This window comes from Telmatherina bonti, assembly GCF_933228915.1.
Source record: "Telmatherina bonti genome assembly, chromosome: 18".
NCBI lineage: Eukaryota > Metazoa > Chordata > Actinopteri > Atheriniformes > Telmatherinidae > Telmatherina > Telmatherina bonti.
The window spans coordinates 22,623,582-22,637,806 of NC_136616.1; the positions used below are offsets into that span (position 1 = coordinate 22,623,582).

General features: G+C 37.1%; 1 protein-coding gene across 1 annotated transcript in view; it reads right to left on the reverse strand.

Moving 5' to 3' along the window:
• Positions 1 to 14,225, reverse strand: part of LOC306769368 (phospholipid-transporting ATPase ABCA1) — a gene marked incomplete at both ends in the record, with an annotated part of 181,952 nt that overhangs the window by 96,355 nt on the left and 71,372 nt on the right. Inside the window, 7 exons of the mRNA XM_079257951.1 lie at positions 750 to 889; positions 1,266 to 1,298; positions 1,720 to 1,830; positions 2,788 to 2,836; positions 4,379 to 4,581; positions 7,378 to 7,453; positions 9,186 to 9,409. Of these exons, the coding sequence (XP_079114077.1) occupies positions 750 to 889; positions 1,266 to 1,298; positions 1,720 to 1,830; positions 2,788 to 2,836; positions 4,379 to 4,581; positions 7,378 to 7,453; positions 9,186 to 9,409 (836 nt within the window). The remainder of the gene's footprint in view (positions 1 to 749; positions 890 to 1,265; positions 1,299 to 1,719; positions 1,831 to 2,787; positions 2,837 to 4,378; positions 4,582 to 7,377; positions 7,454 to 9,185; positions 9,410 to 14,225) is intronic.

Genomic DNA, 14,225 nt, shown 5'->3' on the forward strand with positions numbered 1-14,225 from the left:
TTGAAATTACGCTTCTTTATTAGTTTTGACTTCTGAAAATGATGTTTATAAGGAGCAAAATAATACAGACGTACGCTTAATGAGCTAATAGAAGGCTGTCGTCGGCGTAATTGTTGTGCATTCACTTTTAATACGTAGCTAATGGGAACGCGTTAGGAGCACACTGTAAAATGAAGGACAAACAAATCACAAGTGTCATGTTGCCTTGGCTGTGCCAATCACAGCAGCCAGGTGACAGTTAGGCCGCTCAATGACGCCAGAGGAACACGCTTTTTCGGAGTCAACAGCTTCCAGGCTGCAACCAATGTGTTGTACTTTCAAAAGGGCAAATATAAAACGGAAAAACTTCAGCTCCCAGATATTGAGAGTGAGAATGTGACTGATTAAAACCGAAGAGTAAAACCTCCTCCTCAGTGGCAGTAAACCCTCACTTTTGTCCCCTGAGAGTCTTTTGGCATAACGCATTAGGCGAAGATGATTACTTCGCTGACACGTATTTACACATTTAAAAATTTATGTCCGGCTTTCAGTGCAGATTTCTCTTTCAACAACTTAAATTCCACAACTATCGACTCCATCCAGATGGATGACTTTTCCCTTCAGAGTTTAAATTAACTCACTCTATCATATGTGTCACTTGCTGATTTTGGAAGTCAACATGTATTTCACACAATCCTAACTTGATCCTCCCATGTAACCATACTGGTATGAGCCTTCAATTCATCAATATGACAGACGGAGGCCATTACCTGGGCAATGAGTCCCTTGCGGCTCCTCCGGGCGTGGTGGAAGCGCTTGATAAAAAGTGCCAGAAACTGCCTTCTGATCAGCTTCCATCCGGTGATGACCGTAGATCCCCTTCCACTGACGCTGGCGCTTTTCTTTGAGTCTGGTGAAGGTGTGAAATTGGTTGAGTTATTCATCATTTCTGCATATATGTAAATGGTTTTTCAAGCATGGCTTTCAGTCCAACTAATGGGCTGATCGAATATACCGCAGATGTTAAAGCTGCTTTCTGCACTCACTCATTTGTCACTGTACAAAGTTAGCTTTTTTCCCACTTCTTAATATTGGAAAGTACATTAAAATAAAAAAGTGGCAATACCAAGTTTTCTATAATACCACTACTATCAAATAAATAAATGCTAGTTTTTTTTTCTTTGTTTTGTTTGTGAAAAACAATTATTACTTGAAAACCACCTGAAGATTGATACTAAATCAGACAAACTGCTGCTGTAGTCGCAAGTTTAAAATACTGTCCTTACCTTCCACTTTACTTGTGAACTTTTCCTTTATTCCTGCAACAAAAATTTAAAAGCAGGAGTTATTTGGAAGCCAAAAATTGCTCATTTGACCAAGTTTTCACTCAAATAAGTCATAAATACTAAAAAAATGTTTCATATTATGTATGATTGGACACATTCAAATCTATAAATAAATTTGCATAAAACTTATTTCAACAGTTCTCAGAACCCCTTTTTAAACCTAAATGTAATACAAAGTGCTTAAGAAAGATAAGAAAAACAGCAAGCCTGTGTAAAATATATTTTCATTTGCATAGCGATATATATATATATATATATATATATATATATATATATATATATATATATATATATATATATATATATATATATATATATATATATATATATATATACTTATAGGTATAAGAGAAAACAATAATTAAAGAGGAATTAATAATTTGGAGGGACTTGCCGTTTATCCCATTGATGTGCTGTGTTTTACTGTGAGCGCTGGCAATGCTGTTTCTCTTGGATTCGCGGCGGGAGTTGCTTTTGTAGTCTCTCACCACCAGCTCCTTTGCTGCTGTGGGAATACAAATAAGATTTGTTGTTTTGGCCTGACCCAATTTGGGGATATAAATAACAATAAGACAAGCTTCCTGCTTCGCATGAAGCCATACCGTGCCGTGTAAAAACACAAACTCAGGTGTTTCAGACATGAGGAAATCGGATGACTTGAAATAAGGTATAACACAATGGTGATGGAGAAAAATGATAGCCGTGCAGGATTCGCCGTCAGAGTCAGCCACTCACTGAAGTTAATGTTTATTTGAGCATTTAAACTAAGCAGTCAGGACAAACACAATTGCAAGAGTTTGTATTAAGTGCCACACAAGTCGTACTGGTTGTGCAGCCATGGCCTCAGTAATTAGTCTGTTTAGATCTGTTTTTTTGTTTACCGTAACCTTTCCCATCCATCACATATTCCCAGTTACTTTATTTTCTTATTTTCCAGTTGCCATTCAGCTCACCTGCTACTTGTTCCAGTCAACACACTTGTTTCTGCGAACATGATTATTCCTGTGATACTTAAAAGTCCAAGTTTTTCTCACAAGTTTATGTCAGATCCTTAATTTATCCTGTTTATTTTTTTCCTTTTGGTTACTTGATGTTTATCCTCCTCAATCTGGCAACCTCTCGCTTGCCACTTGTTTTTCTGCTACCCTTTCTTCTCTGATGGACCTTGGTTTGCCTGCCACTGATTTTTAGTTTTCCCATGTACAACAGGTAAAGATAGTTTTTTTTATTTGTTTGCTTTTGTTTTGTTCAACTTTTTTCCACTGCTGAACTACATCGATGACCATGAATTCTGTTCAACTTTGGGAATTTTTTTTTTCTCAGTTGCAGAAGGAGTGACAGTAGAATATAGTTGTTCCTGCTAGAAAATGTTAAAACCGAACCATTTCAGTGATGCTGACCGGATGCATCGCTGTGTATTTACCTCAAATCGACATATTTGCAAAGCATTTTGTCATCTTACGTTGAATTTCTGTGTCCACCCCAGTATCTTCTGCCACTTTAAGGAATATCTGCAAAAACAACAGAATGTGCAAGATTAATATTCTATTCCCCACCATATTTGAAGCACACCACCTGGCCGACAGCAAGCTAAGGATGCTGTAGTGAAATCTGCGGCCGAGTTGTAGAGTCAGTGATGTGACAGCATGCGTCAGTGATACCTGTTAGTTCCGGTGTTAGCATCCTAATATTTACTCAAACCCCTGCTAAGTGACCTCTGTGTGATGAGCTCATGTTAACGTCCTTTTTATTAATGCAGGCCATATGTCTGAATTATTGAATCTCCCCATTTGTGGGCATTTCACATTTCAGATGTCACATGCATCACTTGTGCATGCTGAGCTTCCACCTATGTCACACTAAATATAACTTTACATAAAGAAAATGTCTTTTTTTTTTTGTCATTTTACCACCAAAAGTCTGTTATTTTATAACAAACTTCTACATTGGCTTGTGTTATTATTGTGTTATTGGTACTTATGTCGCTGAAGAATCACTGCATCGTCCACCCACGGTGCATTGGACTTCAAAAGAGAATATAAATGAAGGGAAAAAAAAATGTCACCGTGGAATTTGAGATATTCAAAAGGAATTATTCACATTTCCTGCAGGCTGAATGTCTCATGCATGTCTGAGTTACATGAACAGCATTTACCAGCAGTCACTCGGCTTTATGATCCGACACGAGCCTGTCTGGCAAACATAAAGCATCCGCTTGGGAAAAAACAAGACTGTTTACCAAGTATGTGTATAATGGCGATGACAATTTTACGACAAGCACATTTACTTCCTGGAAAAAAAAAAAAAAAAATAGGTCAGCACTCTGTGGGTGTGAAAATTCTTTCAAATCCAGCAGATTAGTTTCATATAAAAACTTATAAATGAAAGCCGAAGTCCAGGAGATGCTTCAAAAATTCTGCTTTTCTCTAAACAAACTAACAAAAAAAAGAAAAAAAGACAGTGTCATCATGCCGATGCATTCTGGAAAATTATCAAAAAGTCATAACAACAACATGATGCAAGCAGCTGAAATATGAGCTGTGTGAAAATAAAGACCAGTTTGCTTTAGAACTTTGTAAATAAAGTGTTATAGCTACAAAGTTGCTTCACAAGGTTGTAACAGTATTGAACCTGACCACAAGAGGTCATTGAAAATACATTGAAACTCTCAGAATAAGTTAGGTTTAATGCCAGTCATGGTGTTGATAAATAGAACACCGAACTGAAAATGAATAGATTAAGCAGAGGGGTGTGGTTTATACCAGGTGGCTGAAATGTACGCGTGTTTCTTACATAAAGGAGTGTGAAATAGGTTGATTTACAAACCAGCTTAAAAAAAATGTTATTCATGTGGCCTTTTAGTGGGATAAAGTATAGTTAATGAAGGAGAAGCAAAAGGATTTTTATGTTTAAGAGATTATGTTGTCAGTCAATACGGTTTAATTAAAAGTGATTAAAGAGGAAAAAAGAGCAGCTTTTGCTTGTTTACTTCAGACATATGTTTTGTTTGAATACAGAAATCCATCAAACAGTCAATGCTATGTTGAGTTTACCTCCTCCAGCGTGGTGTCAGAGATGCCATAGCTTGTCAGGCCTAGGTCGACCATGGCTAAGTCGAGCTTTTCAAAGAGCGTGGCAAAGGTCCCATCTTTGGCTCCGCTATAGGGCAGAATGAAAGTGATTTCTCGACCGATGCTCTCCAAGAAGACCGCCTCGGGGACATGGCACCGCACCAGCTGAGTCACGCCTGTCAAATCTGTTCAAAGAGAAACCGCAATGTAACTCGCAAAGCCAGATGCAAAAGTTTGCATGCATTGCTCATCGTTTGGATTAACTTGCTTTTCAGCGTGGTGCAAACAGTGACAGGGGAGAAGATGGAATATTTTAAAGATCATAAGATTTAAAACTCACTGATGATATCCAACGTGGCTTTAGCGATGAAATCCTTCTCAAAAACCTCGTGCAACACAAAGGGATCGCCACGCATCCCATGACGTGACATTTAAAAACAGTGTAGCTGAGTAAACATGACTCCTCTGCCTCATCCATTCTGAATCCGGGGCTTAGCGAGAATCAATCCGCACAGTGTTGCAGAACACAACACATCCATTATTGATCCCGAACCTCTCATACATAATTACTGAAGCTTAACAACCGCTGGCTTGATGCTTTATGAAGAAGTAAATGGATCTACTTTACACCTCGGACTGAATTATTTGAAAATTTGTGTGTCTGTGAGAGGGTGTGCGTCAGAGTGTGCCGCTGTAAAAAGATAAAGAATAATGTGCTGTCTCATGATTGCTTTTATGACATTTTCTAGCTTATTTGTATTATCTTTCGGAGTGAAAAAGCAGGTCTGATTTAGATTTCAATCCATTTTCTTAACTGCTTAGTCAAATTAAGGGTTGTTGGGAGGCTGGAGCCTATCCCAGCAATCATTGGGTGAGAGGCCAGGTTGCCAGTCTATCACAGGGCCAATTTAAATTTATTTATCAGTTAGTAAATACTATCCGAAAGTTTTCTTGTGATTACATTTTGCTGGAGTGCCGGTGTTAGCCTATAACAGAGAAGCATGAATTTATTCTTATTATGTCTATGTTCTCAACTCCTTGACTTCCTCTTCATTTATATTTGTACAGAACTTTGAACATCTTCAAGAAGGATTGAAAATATAGGAAACATGCCTGATTTAGCGGAACAACAAAAACAAGAGAAACCGATTCTCATATGGCAACATGAAAATATAAAAGTAAGATGCATTCTTAGCACAATTTCTGACAAAAGAAGACAAAAGAATGTCATCTTTTCAAATGACATAATCATACTGAAAGGCTTTAAATCAGGAACAAACAGCAATGAAAGCCCCGTTTCAGGTGTTTGCTTCAGGCCGTTTATCAGGAAGCGTCTCAGCCACGAGACTGCTGGGATTCTTCAAGGGCTTGGAGCTAAACAGCTTAGTGAGGAAGTCTGCATGGTGTGAACTGTGGAAAAAATCCACCAAATCATTTCAAAAGCTTCAGACTGACCTGGAACAACCTGAACTTCTTGTTATAACTTGTACATTCAACCAAGAGGGGCTCAACCGGCAAAGGCCAACAAGCACAGTGCATCAGTTTCTATACTGGTAACTAATTCTTGTCCAAAAGGTGAAGAAAAAAAAAAAAAAAAAGAAAAAACAAACAAGTTTACTATCTTCCACCTGTTGAAAAAGCTGAAGCTTTGTGCAGACTGGTGGATTCTTACATAACCACCAACAGACTACTCTGCGACTGACAGTTTACGTGTCAAAGAAGGTGGTCAGCAATACAAGAGCACCACAAGGGACAAGCCACTCCCCACTTCTCTTCACACTGTCCAAATAAGACTTCCAATCCAACTCTGTGTCCTGTCATCAGCAGAAATCCTCTTATTACTCTGCAGTTTTGGGGTTCATCACCGATGGACAAGAAGCTGAGTAAAGTGGACTAATATGGAGACAATTATCGGAGAAACAATAACAATAGCAAGTGATGGAAAAAACAAATATCTGGGATTTCAGTTGGACAGCAAACTTGACTGGAAATGCAACACATGCATGTAAAGGAAGGGACAGACCAGCCTCTACTTCTTTAGGAAGCAAAGCTTCTGCACCAGAATCTGTTGCACATCTTCTATTGAGCTGTTGCAGAAAGTCTAATGTGCTTTTACTAAACGAACCTGAAAAAAAAAAAAATCAAGAAGGCTGGTTCTGTGCTGGGGCAAACAGATGAGTTTCTACTGGAGGGGGGGGGTGCTTTGCTGCCTTTGGTACTGGATAAACAGAATGTATCACCACAGAAGGACACTGAAAGAAGACATTATATGTGTAAATGTCCCCAGCAGCAGCATACTAAATTAAAATGTTTTGGTTCAGGCATGAATTCCACTAAAACCTTTTCTTTTTTTGTTTTTGTTGTATTTTTTTTTCTTTTTTTTTGTAATTTCACCCAATATGAATAGCAAAGGAAATTGGGTAAAATGGACAGTAGTCTTTAGGTGCAAACATCCAACTATGTTGAAGACACTGTTCAAAAGCAGGATGGAGTAAGTCACTCACACCTACAGTAGATTAATGACTTCATGCAATTATAATCAAGATTGTTCTTCATAGCAAATCTTATGATGACCAAATTACAGCTCAAAATGACAGAGGGCTCCTCCCCCCACCCCCCCCATAATTTTTTTATTATAAAAAAATTATAATAATAATGTAAAAACATGTAATTGTAATTGAAATCCAACAAATAAATAGGTATAAAAAAGTTGCTAAAATAAAACACTAGTAGTCCTTCATAATCATTCTGCCATTGTATGAAGCTTCTGAGGCAGCAGGTTGGTTTGTACTTAGTTATTGTACTGAGGTTATAATTTCCTTGTTTCTGAGCTGTCCACAAGTTTAATGAAAGATGACAGTTTGTCATGTTTTTTCACACCAACTCGGGAATTTGTGAATTCCCGAGTTGGTGTTTGCTAAAATGTTTGTTTACAACTCAGAAAGGCATTTGTCTGACAGCTACTTGGATAGAGTTTGTACCTGTTGGATCGGCGCTGTCCCAGGTTTGACTGCCGATGCCTTTGTCTGGGCTGCTTCTGGGAGGACGGTCTGTCTCCTGTTAATCAGAATGGGATTAGAAAGGCTTTATCATGCCTTACCACTTAGAATGATGAAGAGTGCCTCCTTGACAACTCCTGTCAGACATTAATCAAATAAAGAGCACCCACAACTTTTTATTTAATTGGTCTAAATGATGCTTCATGCAAGTATCAGCTGCTAATGTAGTCAACCTGTGAAGGAAAATGTGATGGAAAGTAAATACATATAACTGGGGAAACTGTAGAATCTGAACAATGACTTTACAACCATCCCTACATTTTTAACGAACACTTTGGCATCAGTAAATTAATTATAAAGATGATCATCATGACTTTAGAAAGGTCTTCTACAAAAATAGTCAGCTTGGGATGCTGAGATATTTTTCTTTTTAAATTCCCATACAGGTGTGTGCATGTGTCTTTTATCTGAAGTAAATTACTCTGCTCACTTCAAACAGCCTCCAGACTAATGGTAATAGCTCTATCCATGCTGGCACAAGTGCATCTTGTTCATTTGCTCCAATAGATTAAAACTAAATGTGCAAAGCATCACTGGTGAGCAAAAGAAAGAATTACCCTTTTCCCCAGGTAACAATTAGTATCATCCAGAATGGAGACATTTGCCAATTCTCCTGCTGGGAGGGACTAAACACAGATCAGTACATGGGTGGGTGGCAAGAGACAAAAGGAGTATTTCAGAAAGTCAGACCCAGCAACATTTCATAATAAATCCGAAAAGAGGTTCCTGCTGTGTGAAAATGAAGGCAAATCAAGACGAAAAGAACAATTCCTGTACAACTCTGCACAAGATTCATTATGTAGTTACTTTAATGAGAAGATAAAGTAGAGAGCTATATATATTTATATATATTACAGAACAGAAGACTTTTAAAAAAATAAAAGAATCATGCACTGACCAGAGATATTTTGCACATGGGCACAATCATTTGATGCTATTGTTTGAAGGATTCTAGCTAAGAAGGGGAAAAAAAAATGTTATCCCTTAGCTATTGACTGCAGAATGTGTGGACACCTAATGACTGTGACCAACTAGCAAAACGTTGCATTTAAACTTGGACACCACATATAAATTAATCATTTTAACATTCATCCTCCCGACACAAAATAGCGCGTGAACACCCATTATTGCATATTCATTGTGGCAGATGTACCGATTACATGCAGACACGTCATTTTCCACCTTTGAAAGCTACAGCCCTCAGAGCACATTATTACTAAATTGTACATTTTTTCTTTAGGTGTGCAGTGAGTTTCAGTACATGCAAAAACGCAGCCCTAAGTGCATAAAACACTTGTTTTTCTTCAAGGACACAGATTCAAACATGGGGGTCAGTGTTGGGTCCATTGTCCTTTCCAAGGACACAACTGCACACCCCAGCAGCTGCAGGGATGAAACAGCTGACCTTCTGGTTGGAGGTCATCTCATCTCACTGCTGAACCACTGGGACAGATGTTCATCAGCTTGGCTAAAAGATGCTTGTACTGTTACTAGAGATGAGCCTTTTTCATTGTGAGCAAATTTTTGCAACTATTACTATTTCATTCAGAAGCAAACTAACGTTTTGGGAACCACATGGTGAAAAGCAGCCGAGACAATCTGCTGCTATGTGGGAAGATTACAGCAATACACCATGTTTGCGCTCTTCCAAAATGTGCACATAAACTAAATCAAAGGTAAAGGTTTTAAAACCAAAATACAGTATCTAACCAGAAACCACATTTACTTACATCTTGTTTCTCTCCGTCCTGACTGCTTATTATGCCATGTCGCTGTGTTGTCATCTTCTGAGTCCCATCTCTGACCAGAGTCAGGTAGTAGCCACTGCCAAAACATTTCTTCAGGAAGAGGGAAGAGCCGCAGCAGCGCATCTTCCCATGGGAGATGATGGCGATACGATCACCCAATATGTCTGCTTCATCCATGTGGTGGGTTGACAGAATGATGGTGCGACCTGAGAAGAGACAGACTCATCTAATGTCGGCGGTTTCTTTTATGCGTATATCCGACACATTTTCTCTCTGGACGTTGTTTTATCCAACAAGTGTCACAGCGACAGCTGCGCACAGACTTGTTCAAATGAGGCCAATATCACAATCTGTCCCTCCATGTTAGTCACTTATCTTCTTGGTGTTGATTCCTCTGTGTGTTTTACTCATGCTTATCATCGGCATGGCAACAAAGCAAAGTCAAGACGAGCGTGTGGGCGTGAATCTGGGACCAAATTGAAATGATGATAAAGGCCATCCAGAGCTTTCTTTCCAGTTTTTTCTACGGGGAGCTTGTATTTTATCCCCACTCTACCTTTTGTTCCCCTGAGTCCTTTGATCTGAGAGGCATTGAACTGAACACAATTGCAATGACAAATTCAGCGTGTATTGCAAGATTATTCACAGGTGTTCTAATCCTTTTATATCACGCTGTATCAGATTACACATATTAATTAGCACATACCCCAGAAAGCATAAAAACAAGCCTAAAAGTGTAATGAAGTCACAGCATGGTCATCTCTCTGACACCTGCATGAAAACATTATCAGGGTGTCCTGGTGTGGTTTTTGATCCTGCCATGTTAAAAAGAAAAAAAACAAAAAACAATTTTAACCCATCACCATCACTAAAGAAAAATAAACTTATCTAAAAGATAAATTCATAAACAAGATCTGTGTTTTCTAAGGGGATTTATTAATTTCTTTTTTTTAATCAGAAACGCCAGGCCTGAGAGAAATATATTCTAAAGATGCATTTTCAGCCATGCTGGTGCAAGTGTTAAATGTTTCACCATTGAACTGACTGTTTTTAATTTTGTTCATTAATTTAGCTAACAAATATCTCGTATATGTTGTTTTTATAAAAGTATTTATCTCTTTTAATAGTCAGTTCTTTTATCACATGAATGCAGTGCAAACTACAAATGTACAAATGCAAAAACAAACTATAAAAAACAGTCTTAGCACCCTACCCTGTCCCACCCCAGCTGTAATGCACTTGCTTAGCAATAGACCTAAAAAATGATGAATAATAAAATCTTAGATTTTGTTGTATGATACAAGCGAAGAATAAGAAGTGAAACAGGAATGATTAGATGATGTATGTGGAAAAAAACAAAAAGTAATTTTAAACTGTGCTGATCACAATAACCTAAAATGCATCAGATAAAAATTAAAAATGCATTAAAAACACGGATAAGCAAAAAACATACTAAAACAAATGAAAATAAAGCGAGGTAAAGGTTATATTTTGAGTTTCTGTAAAGGCTTATGTAGACACTGGGTCTTTTGGGTTTGATGAAAACCATTTCTTTCAGTAGACCTGAGAATTTTGCAGAGTTCTGATTAACAATCAATTAAAAGTTTTAAAAACTAACAAAACCTTCAAATCAATTAGAAGTATTCACAGTATATCTCTACATCTGCAAGTTAGCGTATCACCAAATGAGGTATGAGAATAATCCAGCCACAGTCTACCCTGAATTTGTGAGTGTTTACTGTAAAGAGTCAGGCAACGTGCTGAGCCTGGTTATTTTTGCACAGTATTTTTTTTATTTTTTTTTTTTTTATTCTCATAGGTCACACTGTGCCAGGTACAAGGACATATTCAGAGGTCATTACGGGGGGCCTGAGCAGCCATTTTGCTTGGCCAACTATTTCTACTCCCCCCCTCTCCCCTGCATGCACACCTTGCCTCCAGCAGAGCTGCTAAATCCATCCCTTTCCAGTTAAGTAATGCTGCCTTATTCTAAGTCTGGCAAATGTGGTACCTGCTCTTTTTAAACTAAAAAAAAAGCAAAAAAAAAAAAAAAAAAAGCAAAGATTTCATAAACGCCCACTACCCGGTTAATTTAGCATACGGGGGGAAAAATATATGCAATGCTCATGAAATGGGAGGGTTGAGGAGATTGCTTGAGGTTTTAGTTTGGCTGCACTGGCTCATTTTGCATGAAGCGTTCAAACTTAAGAGATGATCTTCTTGGGGTTGTTATGTGCAAAAGCAAAAAATCAGAAACCACTGCATCATCTGTGAGAAGTGTAGGTAGAAAAATAAATGTGTTTGGACTGCAGATGGGCCACAAAGGTATTCTGATTTATAGTGCGTTGCAGCGCATTATAGCACAAAGTAATATATCAAATGGAGTTGGGTGTGTTCAGGTAAATTGCAAAGTGGAGCCGGGAAACTGGTTTCTGTTTTTTAGCTTTTTTCCCACTAAATCATGTTGATGGAAATGGATTTCACTGAGGAAAAATAAAAAAAAAAAAAAAAAAAAAAGGCTGGACAGATATTATGAACATTGGCTGTACGATGAATTATTGCAGCAGGCTGTATTAACCGCTTTAAGTGGCAATCAATTCAGATCAATAAATTTAAAGATTATTCTGGCATTATTTACTACCTGTCCACTGCATTATAGGCAGCAGATGGAACTGAGTTTGCAGTAAGATTTGGACAAAGAAGGGTTTAAAAGTAACAAATGAATGTTTGAGAGCCGGTGCAGCTCTGAGACACAGCGTTGGTGTTGTCATGAGGCTACGGTACACCTATTTGCAGAAGAATAAAACCACTGTGGATGTGCCAGTAAGTTATGTAATATCCAAAAGGCTTTAGTGGGATGTTCTTTTCTCCACATTCTGATTTCCTGAACAGCTTTAACTCTGAACATGTTTTCATTTTGTCAGAAAATATTTTTTCCTCCTTTATCACAGAAACATAAAAAACAGATTTTGACACCATTTGTACTGCTACATTGACTTCAACTTTACATATTCATGGAAGAAATGCATTATGTATCACAGAGAATTGCATGCTGCAGCATTCAGAGTCAGCAATGACTGGAGCTGAGTATAAACTTCCAAATTGGATTTTCTAAATTCACTAAAGTATCCAAGGTTAAAAAAAAAAGAAAAAAAAAGATGCAATCATACTGCCAATTCATTGGAATAGTTCTAATATATTTTTTAAATGATTATTTATTGTCAAGGTAGACCTTACCCTTTTTTTTTTCATGACATTTGCAAAAATCTTTGTGAATATTTTCCACATCAGTGTGAATATATTGACTTTCTGAAAATACAAAGGGCTCTTGCTTGTTCTAACTGCATCTTTTTCGTCACAAAATTAAACTTCAAGTGAAAGATTTAATCAAGTCAGGATTGCAGGACTTGATATTTTCAATATCGAACTTATAGTACAAACATTGTGCATTACCTTGGCATTGCCATTACCATGGCAATGGGAATTAAGTTCAGCGCCAGGAACATCCTACTAAACACAGTTAATGTTGCTGTGTAAACTTACCACACTGCTGTTGGTACAAGCTATCAAAACAATCAGTTCTGTAAGTGAGAGGAAAAGTATGTTTTCATGTCAAAATAATGCCATATATATATATATATATATATATATATATATATATATATATATGTGTGATATGTGATTGTGAAAGGCATTAAAAGGCTCATAAAACAGATGGTAGAGCTGTGTGTCCCAGTCAGACATTGTATAAAGTACTAGAAATCAAGACTTAAGTAAAAGTATAAGTATTCTATGAATGAAGTTACTTGAATAAAAGTTGAATTGTTCTTGAGTATTCAACATTTTTTGTACTTAAGTATTACAAGTAGTTTATTTTACTCAAGTCCTGAAAGTAAAAGTAGTTCATTGTGTTGTGTAGTTATTCAAGACACATTAAACTTTGTATATCATGTTGTTTAAGATTTCAAACTTTGACCCTGACATTCAAAAATCCTTTTGCTGGAGCAGTAGTACATGAACAGGAACATCCGTGAAAAAAAAAACAAAACACACACATATTAAGTGTGTTCATTCCCCTCCATAGCTTTTTCCCTTCTTAAACTAGGAAGTATACTTTAAATGTTTTTTTTCCCCCATAAAATATGGCAACTAAAGGCAAGTTGGCCACTTATAAGCTAGTATTTCTGCAAAAACTAAAGTAATTAGTATTGTTGATTCCCCTGCAGTGGATAGCAAGACTGAGTTGTCATGTGTCCTTGTATTTTATTTCTAACTGTTCTTTTTCATGTGTCTCTTATTTTACCATTTTATTGTTATTTTATTTTCTTAAGCGGTTTTTGTTCACTTGCTGTTTCTGTACAGCACTTTGGTCAGCTGTATGTTGTTTTTAAAGTGCTTCATAAATAAATATGGTATGGTATGGTAAGTGTCCCTTTGGATCCGGGATCCCTCTTCCGAAGTCTCACTGACAAGTACAATGGATTTAAATAAATTACCATCGTGTTTTTTTTTTCTTTTTTCGCTGTTGTAACAAATAGTGACGCAAGACAATAAAAATATATCGGAGTAAAAGTATCATAGTAATCCAAAATATGTAGTGAAGTAAAAGTGGAAGTAGGAGAGAAAAAGTAATACATTAATAAAGTCGAGATACCACATTTTACTACTTAAGTACAGTAGTGAAGTAGTTCTACTTCGTTACTATTACATCTATGGTCCCAGTGCTCCAGGAAAAGCTCAAAAACTGGTGAAGATATTTGGTCTGGTAAAGAAATGAAGCCGCACATCATAATCTAAAGCACAGCAATGCTAAACGCAGTTGGCAAAAAGTGTAAAATTCATTATGTTAACACCATCCTCAAGGCCTATTCTTTAATATAATGAGTGGGGTAATTTAGTAGTCATCAACTTTCAATGACGGATAATAATTAAAAAATCATAATTGGCCCATTTTTACTTAAAATCTTGACCTTCCACTGTAATTTTCAAACAAAATGTGACAGAGGAAGCGATAAAACTCAG